The sequence below is a fragment of the Triturus cristatus genome, chromosome 6 (assembly GCF_964204655.1).
Source record: "Triturus cristatus chromosome 6, aTriCri1.1, whole genome shotgun sequence".
In the NCBI taxonomy this organism is placed as follows: Eukaryota; Metazoa; Chordata; class Amphibia; order Caudata; family Salamandridae; genus Triturus; species Triturus cristatus.
This window is the reverse complement of record NC_140589.1, coordinates 993,319,277-993,331,710: the sequence shown is the minus strand read 5'-3', so window position 1 is coordinate 993,331,710 and position 12,434 is coordinate 993,319,277. Positions and strand designations below refer to the sequence as shown.

Here is a 12,434-nt window from a genome sequence, read left to right as displayed (position 1 = left end):
GGAGAACACCACTCAATTTAAATTTTGTGGCGAGCAGAATAAAGAGAGCATTGCATGTTCAGCAAAGTGTAATAGCAAAGAAAATGTATCCTTGTCCTCCGCACACCCACCATTCAGCATTTAGCACTGAATTTCAACGCTGTAGAAGGCATAAACAGGACTGGAAATAGACACAGTTACTGACTGTCTAGTAGTAGAAATCTCTATTTTTAATTTTGTTTCAATGATGTTAATGTTTAAAAGCATTGATTGTTCGTGGCAGAAAATGTGCACGCCTGCCACTCATACTCAACTTGTCAAATTGCATGGTGTGGTGTGGGTACATCCAGCATTTATAAGATAAAAGGGACCATCTTTCTATTGCTCATTATAGTGGACGCTTAACCCCTTTGTCACCTTCTCTAGCAGGTTAATAACATTGCTTTTAATATATCTCCTTGTATGAAACATTTAATCTCACTAAAACCAAAATAGAATATTCCAAGGTGAATGTAGCCAGACTTCTCGGTTCACTTACATGGCGATACTGTACCTTCCAAATGTGTCAACATCAAAAGTAAAGTGTTGGAGATACCAATAATAAAATAGTTTTTTCCTCAATGCATCTATGCATGACACTTCTATCAGGTTTTGAATTAAAGCCATTATCTTGCTTCCTGCACTCATACTAGCATAGTGAGAAAATTAGACATTCAGGAATGTACTAGCAAACATACACCATGGCATGAGTCAACTTTTCTATAGACACATAAAAATAAAAAAAGGCTCAAATAAAGGTTTCTGTCCAAAGTACTTCTACATCTGAAAGTGTCACGTTTCAACACGCCCCATCTCGGGGGATGTTCTTTCTCAATCCTAATCAGAAAGCTGTTAAACTCACTCCCCACCCAGATAAGACAACAAAAAAACCACCTCTCTTGCAGAAAAGCCATACGGACTTGGCTCTTCAAATTTTGCTGTCCTTAATGATCCCTATGCAACCTTCAAGAAAACCCCCTTTAACTATGAGATCAGGGAAATGCAAAGCAAAAAGGTAAAATATATCTTCTAGACAAGACCCTTCACGTAAAAATAAAGCTTTAGAGAGCTTGATTTGTCCTTTATATACTTTTGAAACAAGAGCAAGCATATGAGCAGGTGATGTTCACCACAACATTACCAGATCACTTATCAGAACCTCATGCACCAAACCCAACTCTTCCAACATGTATCGTGCTACAAACACATGCTTCAGCAATCAAACATCCAAGTCCACCCGGGACAGTGTGAGTGCCAGGATACCACTCTAGTGGCACTTGCATACTATAATAGTGCCAGATAACATAACATAAATGTACAAATGTAAAAGTGTCAGTGTAACTGAAAAGTCTGTTTACCCTCTCCATGCAGAAGAATAGGATCCAGCAGTTCCATCATATATTCGATTTCTGTCTCCAGCTCCAGCATGTCACACTGAGCTATGACGTAAGTCAACATTGGAAGAAAGTCATCAGCGCCGTACATCCTCCCTAGGATTTGAGTGAGACACAATTATTCATACATGTAGCACCATATTCTTATGCGTTATCTTTTTTTTTTTTTTTTTTTAATCAATGACATTTGAGGGTTAAATTCCAAACAATACACAGAGTTTAACTTAAAAATATTAACGTGTCAAAGTACAGACTGTACGAAACTTCAAAATATTAACGGGTCATAAAACTGAATGTAAGTAACTTAAACATATTAGTGGGTGATAAAATGAAACCCAGCCCGAAAATACATTTCCACTGTTAAACATACTTGTTGTTCTGCCAAAAAATACTTGGAAATGAGCTCATAACTCAATCGTTTTTTTCTAATTGGTACATGTGAATTCCTGGTGGTCAGAGCCAAGAAGTGATTCCACTGCACAGTGAGGCTCAGAGGACCCACCCTTCGGATATGAATCCGATATGCTGTCAGCACAGCTGGGTGGGTCTGCTTTCCAGAAACAAAATGAGTGTTCTGCAAGCCACTTTCCTCACCCTACTTCAAACCTCGGCCTGTGCTTAGGAGAACAGCAGTGAACCTTCACAGATCTTCTCTGTACTTCACTGTTGGAAATGAGTTTAGATTATCAAAAACATAACATGGCCATAGGCCTGTAAGTCAGGAGAGGGGCAGAGCGAAGACCGATAGGCCCGGAGGCAAGTGCACGGTGGAGCTGATCACTGAGGTCCTGATTCACAAAGGTAAACTTACACTTTTGTGTACGTTTACGGTTGCTTGCTATTCACAAGGGGATTTACGAGTAGTATCTTTACGAGGGTGACGTCTCGGCAGATAAAAAGACCTGTTTTTATGTGTGGAGACTCCACACTCCGAAAGACACTACTCGTAAATCCCTTTGTGAATAGCAAACATTCCTAAACTTACACTGAAGTGTAAGCGGACCTTTGTGGATCAGGCCCATTGAATCTATTCCTGAAACATATATTTGAAAGATGCAAATGTATGCCTTTTGCTTGTAGTTTTCATAGCGTTCTCTTTATTGTAAAAAATGGCATAATATTCAAATTGCAAATTTTTAGCATGTGCAGCCCGCTTTATGGTTACACCTGAGAACTGTGGGGTACCTTATTCACATTGGTAAGTGATTTGGAAATGTGCATTTGTTTTTTTTCCCCACAGTTAAAATCGTTTTCCTAGCGCGGCTAAAAAGTTGCTTCTGAGAGTTTTGCAGTCACTTTACACCCATTGATTAACCCAACCATGTACTGCCTAAGGCCATATTCAATAATCTAAAGTCACGGCATTATTTAATAAGTAGTATGCTCTGCTTTGCAGCTCTGTTCAGATTCTTGCCCATTAGTTCGGTCCTGCACGGCGATGCCGCTCACACGAAGAGCAGGTGAGCTGGGTAGTCAGACTAAACTCTGAATGGATAAAGGGTGGCAAGGTCGCCATCAAATGAAACACAAGACATTTTGAAAGGACGAAGTTTTTGTCCCATCCTGCAGAGGTTTCCACAAGGTCTACACTACTTCTGTCAGATGCCGTCTCTCCAGGGTTGCATTTATGCAAGGGAATGCACACCTCGTCCTCAATCCACTAGAGGGATGGTATAATTTCCATCAAATTATGCCACAAGTATTTTTCTGGTGGCCGCACCCTTTCAGTGGATTCCCCACCTATTCGCTTTAGAATAGACAATTGCAGGTAGATACTACCTCCCGCACAGGAGACTTCTACCTGTCTTTGGACATTATATCCGAATGGGGTATTTTTATTTTTTTTACCTACAAGGTCTCCGATTTAAAGACTCCCACCCAGGTCTCACCTGATTTGTTTTCCATGCAAGTGTAAATAAGCTTGCAGATCCTCAGCAGCAGCATCACTTTCTTCTCTGGTGAGTACATCTTTTGCATGGTCATCAGCTTCACTTTAATCTTCTCCACATCAACAAAATCTGGAACTGGAGCAAAGACACCCAGTTCCTGAGGATTCCTCTGGCGCACCAGCTGCAGGTTTTCTTTCAGCTGCCTCCAAGAGCCATCTGCTGTGTGCAACTCCTTCAGCATAGCATCGATGTGACTCTTCAGAGGCTTCAGAATGCACTTGTGCATAGATTTCTCCAGTACAGCATCTTGGAGAATATTGCATGACACACCATTAGATACCCTTAACAGCAGTAAGAAGTAAGCCAAACTAGAAACACAACAATATCTACATGTCAGCTACGTTTATCAAGATGACTTCTCACATTCAACTTTCACATGGTTTGTCATTTATACTACTATGTACTGCTCATAGTGTTTTTTTCTCAAGCTGTTGCATTGAAAGCATGTGCATTGTTGCTGTAAAATGAATCTACATTTATCTGTATACGGAATTACTTGCTGAGAAAATGGCAACTCCAAGACAATTAGAACATAACATGGCATATCACAACAAAATGGTCAAAACCGAGAGCACTGCAACTCAACACAACAAAATCACACTCCTATAAGGCAGCACTAAAAAACACAGAAGCACTAAAAACACAACTGAACATGTCAGCACCACAATACAGTTCCTCACAGTAAATGTATACAAACACTCTTGCCGCATTTTCCCACCTCCAGAATTCTGCTTTTATAAAGAACTGTGGTAAAAGAGTTTGAAACCAGCACAGGCCATACTTACCACCAAGGAAAAGAAATAGCGTCAGTCAAAAGTCTGGTATGACCCAGAATCTTAAAGTAGCACTTGCAAAGCTCTCTTTTTGTGATTCGTCCCCATGATCTTTGCAGGGGCGGCTCCTCTACTAGGACGGATGAAAGTCACACCACTGCTTTCTCGCAGTGCGAGAAACCCAAAACATCAAATGATAATAACTAAAACTTATTACAATTTTATGTTTCCTTTGCGCATTGCAGGCGGGCGGGCAGGTGGGTAGGGCTGCTCTGCTCTTTGAGCAGGGCAGGGGAGGAGTGCTTTGCCCACTCCTGAGTGTGCAAAGATTGTTTGGTCGGCCTTCTTGGGCCACCCAACCAAGTCATGCGCATTCCGCCCTTCCACATGCTGACTGCATGGAGAACATGACCTCCACATTGGCCGCTGGCTGGGCAGCATCCTGACCAATCACAACGCTGTTTGTAGCGTTGTGATTGGCTTAGGGGAGGGAGCCTGGCTGCCTGCTTCCTGTCGGAGACAGGAGAGCAGGAGCCAAGAAGACGTGGGACCCGGCATAAAGGTACGTTTATTTTTATTTTTTATTTCCCCCGCGATCCTCCTGTGAACCCCACCCACCCTGCGATCCCTTGCGCCCGCCCCAACACCCACGAGCAATGCCGGCCACTACTGAAACGTTGTAGTTCTCAATATTTTCCCAACAGATGTGCTGACACGTCTGTTAAAATGTATGACACATTTCTTGAAGACTTTGCTGTTTGATTGGACTGAGTACCAATCAGCAGAAATGTGCATGTTAATAAGGCACCTGGTATGCTTTCACATCTGGAAACAGCTTCGCTTTTGAAATTAAACAGTCAGCTGGTCTTAGTTTAGGAGGAGAGCTGCATGGCACTGCCAAGCAACCCATACCATGCAATTCTATCACATAAGTTGTCATAGACATACATGGAAATATACTGGTCTGCCGAATTAATGCTCTGCACCACCGAGACATACAAAGCAGGGACAGGCCGTCTTCCAATATTGCACGCCTTTCAAAAACACCTCCATGCAATTATTTTTCGGTTGGTCTGTCTAAGCCAAGTGGCATCCATGACACTGCTCAGCTCGGCTTTTTGTTATTGGAGGCATCTACCCACCATTTAATAAGTAAAAAAAACATAAGTGCAGGGGCTCAAACATTTTCTTAGGAGCCCGGTGCTGGCACTGCTAAAATGCCAGGGTTGTCAAATTCCAACGCTTCCTGGTCTTGCTTCTCCCTCAAGCCTCTTTCTTCTCACACCCCACATTTCCTGTCTCTTTATCTCACTCTTGCATGTTTTTGTCATCCCTTTTTTCTATGTCACTCTTTTCATATCATTCCCTTCTTTCTCCCTTCCCTTAGCTATCTAAGCCCCAGTCCCAAAAAAAGGAGCGCTGATGCTGAGCACCAGCAACCACCAGAACAATGTAAGCACTGCATCTACTGCCCAAGAGTTGGCGTGACTACTGCCTGGCTGAAGAGACCGCCTCCTTATGTCGCCTGTTCCCTGTACTTTCCACAGCATGTGATCATCTTGTGACATGCTCAAGACCATTGATAATGAAATGATTTATAGACAATGTATTGAGTGCTAAGGGGTAGCACACAAATATTCGTTCCACCACCAAATCAACCAGTCACAAATCTGATGTGTGTGTTCCCCAGTGAAAGTAAAATGACTTCTACTGAACAGCCAAGAAAAAGATATAGCTCAAGTATCTCAGCATAAGACTCAAAAAACCATCCTCAAAAACGACATTGCTATGAAATCTGGGTAACAGTAATGTTGATGCAAGTGTGTATGACTTTCTTTACAACACCCCTTTCTTGCCCGACGTCTCCCTGGAATAGCTCTGAAGTACTCTGCTCTAAAGATCAGTATATGAGGCAGAGGGAGATGGAATGATCTTCTCGAAATAATCCCTGAGTGTTAAGCATTGATCTGGAAATTGAATAGGTGGGAAGCCTGGTGGATGTTGGGAGTTCCCATTTGCCATCGAGTGCAGGCAAAACAGTAGCCAATGACGTGTCCCTTTAGAATTGCACATGATCTTGCAAGGTGTGCAGACAAAAAGGTATGTTTAATTTCGCTGGTCTACTTTGTTTAGCACAAACGAAAGGAAAAATCGTATTTCATCTAACTTATTGCTCCACCAGCAAATTTCACAAACTTCGAAAATTCAGAACAGTAGTCTCGATTTCGAGTTGCCCCATATACTTTATTCATTATGCCAAAATGGAACCATCAAATATGCATTACTATAGTTTCCGAGTATAAGTGAAATTTGAATATACATGTTACATGAGTTCTTAGCTTACTGAACTAAAAAACCATTAAAGTCAAATACCTACAATAAAAATGGTCAATACAAACATAAATCTTTGTTATTCAAAGATGGCAAAACTTTGCATTTTGGAGTCAGCCACATTTTAAAATATTACAAGTGACTTTGGAAGTGAAAGCCTATATCATGTTTTCCTGAAGGAACAACCAGCAGATAATTACTGAGGATAAGTGAAGGAGAGAGGGTGTGGCCTAACGGGTAGAGTGATCAAAACTGAAGCTGGGGAACCTGGTTTGAGTCTCGGCAGCGACGCTCAACATCCTGTGATTCTGGGCAAATCACTTAATCTCCCTGTGCCTAACAAAATGAATGTGTACGTCTGTAACACAACTGGTGCTCATGTAAATTGCTCTGATACCTTTGAATCGAGTTGCGCTATATAAAACTCCCCCAACCCCCAAAAAGTGAAAGGAACAAAGCTAGAGAAATGATACAGGCACAAATTTTCTGGCGGATGAACGATTGGGGTTAGGTAGTCTGATAAGTCTGAGGGTGGATAAGAACATCTGTCTTTACAACTCTACAGAACTCAAGATTGTTACTGAGGTTCCTTATCCTTGCCGGAAGAGATTCCCAGTGTTTGCTTGCCAGTACAGAGAAGGACATACTGTCAATGTGGGACTCCATGAGTGCAGGCATGAAAGGAAGATGGGGAGGCTCCTGGGGGCGGGAAAACATGGCAACCGGCTAGAGGCAGGTCGCGGGTGAACTGGGAGGCGTGCAGCGGAGTTTCAGCGTTTTGGCGATGGAGAGCGGGAGCCGCGATTGATTGCGGCAAGTAACGGGACCGAAAAATAGAAGCAGTAGCAGTAAAAACAGTTACGGCTGGAGACTAATGAAGCTTACTGGTATATTCTATGGTTCTGCTCTGTAAAGCACCCAGGCAGCCAGGCGGGAGAGAGCAATCGCGGCTCTATTGGGTCCCTTCAGTTGGAGGTAGGAGGCGTCCTGAGGAGAGAGCAACCACGGCAGAGCAGCCGTGGCTGAGAGCGGCTCTGGAGCTGCACCGGGGGCGTCGGGTAGCTGCAAGGATTCTCTTCCGGGGAAATGTTGGAGGAGCCAGAAGAAGTGTGGAGGTTAGAGGGGGTATCGATAACAGCAAGGACCACTCTGTTTCTGGTACAACAGAGGTGCAAGCACAGGCACTAGCGCTGCCTCTATCCGCAGGGCCCGTAGAATTGAAGATAATTAGTAAGGAAAAACGAGCAATAAATAACAAAGCAAGTACAGATAGTGGGGGAAGGGGTAATGGTACGGATGTGAATACTAGTGCAAAGGGAATCTCCAGATAAGCATTGAGGAGTGTGGGTAAGAGGAGCAGGGTGGAAGTCCCCAAGCTGCAGGAGAATACTCCTAAAGGTGTTAAAGAGTGTGGTGTGAGCAGGAAAGAAGTAATGGAAGTAAAACCCAGGGGAGGATTACTGAGTAAGGAAAGCACAGTTCGGAAAAGAAATCTGAAGAGAGGTAGTGCCGAGCATAAGATCAAAGTGACCCCCTCTCTTAGGTCCTACTTTAAAGTAATACCAAAAACACTAGTGTTAAGGGGTAATTCTGCAATGGCGGCAAGTGAGTCCCATTTCAATCAACAACATCAATTAGTTGGAGAAGGGAATATAAGTGGAGCTCCAAATCTGGGGGAATAGACAGCGCATTTGAGCCGAAATCGTTTTCAGGTGTTAGCCTCGGAGATGGGGGGAGTAGACGAGTCTCCGGAGGGGAACGTTTCTCCAAATGTCAGTACGGGACTCTTAGACCAGTCCCCCCTACTCACAGGGGAGATCCCGAAACAACAAAGCGAGCCAGATGGAGCTAATGTCTGGGGACCATCCTAGTGTTGCACAGAAAGATGGGCAATGGCGGTACAAACCCAGAGAATGGGGATCCCTCTATCAGTAGTCTGCTTGCCACTCTCACGCTTGAGATACGTAACAGATTTGAAACCTCAGAGCTGAATCAGAGAGAAATACGGTCTGCGTGCAATGTTTTGGAGAAGAAGATAGATGATTTAAGTGGAAGGACTCTAGCTTTAGAAGCAGAAGTAAGAGACCTTAAAGAAGTGGTGCAAGTCAACAGAAAAGAGATGGAAGGTCTTAGGGCAAGGGAGAGAGATCAGGGTGAAAGAGTGGAGCGGCTGGGGAATTGCCAGAGGAGAAATAATTTGAAAATTTTAAGACTCCCTGAGGGTAAGGAAGGTAGTGATATTAAGAGTTTTGTGGTTCAAATGCTTAAAAAGGAGCATCAATTGGAGGAAACGGGAGATGAAATTGCTAGAGACATTCAAAGGATTCACAGAGACCCGTTCAGGTTAAATGCAAACAGATCTAAACCAAGGAGAATCCTAGTTAATTTCCTCTCACATTCATTGAAGGAAAAGATCCTGGCTAAGGCCTTGAAGAATAAATCGTTAGATCTGGATGGAGCAAAAATTGAAATAAGATCGGATCCCTCAGTAGTAACATCCAATAGGCAATGGGAGCTGGGGAAAAGAATGCAGCCTTTAAGAAAGTTAGGAGCTTTGGTTCAGTTGAAATTCCCAGCCCTAATTAAAGTGTTGTTAAATAATAAAATGCATTCTTTTCGATTTGTTGAGGAGGTCGATGAATTTATTGAGGAGCTCCAATCGGAGGCTTAGTAATAAGGTCCCACTCAGTTGCTTTATTTAGCATTTTATCTATATGGTAACTTCCGTTTGCACGCCTTGAGGTTCCCCCATAGGGCTTTTGCCATGGGAAGTTGGTTAGGGTTTTCCAAGGGTGGTAGGGTGGGGTGGGTGGAGCACAGGGTGGGGAGCATAAGGGAAAAAATAAAATTACCTCAAATGTCTTGTTTTTCGCCAAATTAGTCAGCAATGCCAACTTTTATGGGGATGTCTGGAAATAGGGCAAATGAGATATTTTAGCGTGGAATGTAAATGGGCTCCTGTAAAGGGCAGGAAAGATAGGATTATGCAATATGTGAAAGCACAAATTATTATCTTGTTAGAGACACATCTCACGGAAGAGGAAAGTAGGAAGTTTTCTTATTCACAGAGGTGGGTTGCACATGAAGTTTACACGAAGCAGACAGTGGTTACGAAGGGGGTAGCACTACTGGTTAAGCAAGGTACAAATATTTCAGTAGAAAGAAGGGTTTCAAATATTGCAGGAAGATGGCTTTTAGCAAAGCTAAAAATTTCTGATCAGAACTATACTTTGGTGGGGTATTACGGACCAAATCAGGACGAACCAGGTCCACTGGCTGAGTTAGTTAAGGAGCTTTTAGGTTTCCCAGATCAGATCATTATGGCAGGAGATTTTAATACCCTCTTGGACCATAAATTAGACAGATCCCAGAACAGCAGAGCGGTGTTTAATCCTACAATGTCAGATAGGGTCCAATTGTTGATGGCCCAATGGGGTCTCTGTGACATACAGAGGTGTGTGGCTGGGTCGCAATTAGGTTTTACCTATTACAACAAAAAGTATAAACATAAATCTCGGATTGATTACTTTTTGAGCGACAGGGTTTTAAAGGACTCTGTAGTGGAAGTTAAACATATTGGTGTATACCTGTCAGACCATTCAGCTATCCTCTTTCATTTGAGGTTAGGAGAAGGGAGTGTAAGTTCTAGGTGGACTTTAGACCATACAATTGTATTGGAGGATGAGACTGTCGAGATTCTAAGAGAGGAGACCAAAGACTTTTTTTTTTTTAGAGTAATCAGGGCTCAGCCATGATTGGGACTGTCTGGGATGCTTATAAGGCCTATTTAAGGGGAAGACTAGGAACTCTAGCAGCAGGGAAAAAGAGAGCTTACTATGGTAAAGTTTTGGAATTAGAAGAGCAGATCCGGAAGCAGGAAGGGGTTTTGAGTAATTTACGTTTACGTAGATCAGAGAGAGGGAGCTGGCCAAAATTACTAAGTTAAAAGCTGGTTTATCCGGAGTTATAAGTGATAGAGTTAGAAAAAGGTGGAAGTCCAGCCAGTTGGCACATTTTGAGTACGGCAAAGGTTGTAGTAAATTACTAGCATGGAAGGCGAAGAGTGATCAAGTTAGAAATTTTATAAAAGAGATCAGCTGTGAAGAGTCAGGGGTAGTGCCGAGTGACAGACAAGGGATCAGTTTGGCTTTTTACAGGTACTTTGGGAAAGTTTATGAAGAAGATTTGGTTATAAACGAGGATGGTGTGTCATCTTGGCTGGATTACAAAGAACCTTTAACCGAAGAGGCAGTGGCGGAATTAAATGAGGAGATCAGGGCGGAGGAGCTTGAAGAGGCGATAAGGGGTGGCAAGCGGGGGAAGGCTCCAGGGTCAGATGGCCTTCCGCTTGAGCGGAAAACTTCTTTTTTACATTTTTGTGGCCAAGCCCAGGACACGGAAGCACCATCGCAAGACCGCCGCAGTGCACTTGCACAGTTGTTTAGCGGAGCAGGAGGGGCCATTAATTTGCAAGGCGTCCCCATTGGAACATTGTTTGTCCAATGAAATTATTTTATTGGCATATTTAAAGACAGCGCCCACTTGGTGAGAAAGCGACTACCAGTCCCATGATGCAAGCGCTGCTTATCTGAGCGGATGTAATGAAATAAAAGAGGGAATAATCTGGTATGCTGTTGTCTGCCTTTCTTTGCCAATAACTGTCCAGAAGAAGGGAGATTCCCGAAACGCGTTGATAGTAGGAGTATGGGGAAGTGCTTCAGGGTAGCAGCCTTGCGTTTTGGCTTTCACCACCAGTGAGTGCATCCTAACGGAGCGGCAAACTTCTTTTTTACATTTTTGTGGCCAAGTCCAGGCCACAGGAAGCACCATCGCAAGACCCGAGCGGGTCAGCCGCAGTGCACTTGCACAGTTGTTTAGCGGAGCTGGAGGGGCCATTTATTTGCAAGGCGTCCCCATTGGAACATTGTTTGTCCCATGAAATTAATTTTATTGGCATATTTACTGACAGCGCCCACTTGGTGAGAAAGGGACTACCAGCCCCATGATGCAAGCGCTGCTTATCTGAGCGGATGTAACGAAATAAAATAGGGAATAATCTGGTATGCTGTTGTCAGCCTTTCTTTGCCAATAACTGTCCAGAAGAAGGGAGATTCATGAAACGCGTTGACAGTAGGAGTATGGGGAAGTGCTTCGGGGGAGCAGCCTTGCGTTTTGGCTTTCACCACCAGTGAGTGCATCCTAACGGAGCGGCAAACTTCTTTTTTACGGCCTTCCGCTTGAAGTATATAAAGCCTTGGCCTGTCCTATAATTCCTATTTTAAGGCAACTTTTTAATGCGATATTTTTGACCGATACAGCTCTGCCTGAATCTTGGAAGGAGGCAATTATATCTTTAATTCCAAAGCCCGGGAAATCCCCCAAAAAAGTTGATTCGTATAGGTTCATTTTCCTTTTACACGCCGACTATAAGCTTTTCGCAAAGGTTATGGCTGGGAGGCTAAATGCTTTTATGTCTCAGATGGTGGGTGAAGACCAAAAGGGGTTTATAAGAGGAAGGGCTCTGAAAGAACTGATGTACTCACTGATCGGCTCTATAGAAATGGCAACTGCCAACGGTCTTCCCCTGGCAGTTATAGCGTTAGACGCAGCCAGGGGAGAGGATGTGGTCCGTCGGCAGCGCTGCCGCCTCTGGTGCAGGAAACCAGGGTTCGAGCCTCGAGGTCGCGTCCACATCCTGTTATTCTGGGCAAAGCACTTAATCTCCCCGTGCCTGAATGTGTAATGTAAATACGGTGCTATGTAAAGCGCTCCAATGCCTTCGGGTCGAGTTTGCGCTATATAAAAATGCAAAAAATCAAATAAAAATAGCGTTTGACCGTGTTAACTGGGCCTATTTTCAGAATGTGGTTAAACATTTTAACTTAGGTTCAAATTTCTATAGAGTATTGTGAGGTATTTACTCTGCCCCGGAAGCCAGAGTGTTAGTTAAAGGGGCTTTGACTCCGCCA

The 12,434-nt window shown here is 43.5% G+C and overlaps 1 protein-coding gene across 4 annotated transcripts in view; it reads right to left on the bottom strand.

The window, feature by feature from the left end:
* RIN2 (Ras and Rab interactor 2) overlaps positions 1–12,434 on the bottom strand; it is an 831,738-nt gene that overhangs the window by 15,569 nt on the left and 803,735 nt on the right. For all 4 annotated transcript variants that reach the window (XM_085611780.1, XM_085611777.1, XM_085611779.1 and 1 more), the window contains 2 exons: positions 3,302–3,607; positions 1,377–1,508 (listed from right to left, as the gene is read on the bottom strand). In XM_085611780.1, coding sequence (XP_085467906.1) covers positions 1,377–1,508; positions 3,302–3,607 — 438 coding nt within the window. The remainder of the gene's footprint in view (positions 1–1,376; positions 1,509–3,301; positions 3,608–12,434) is intronic.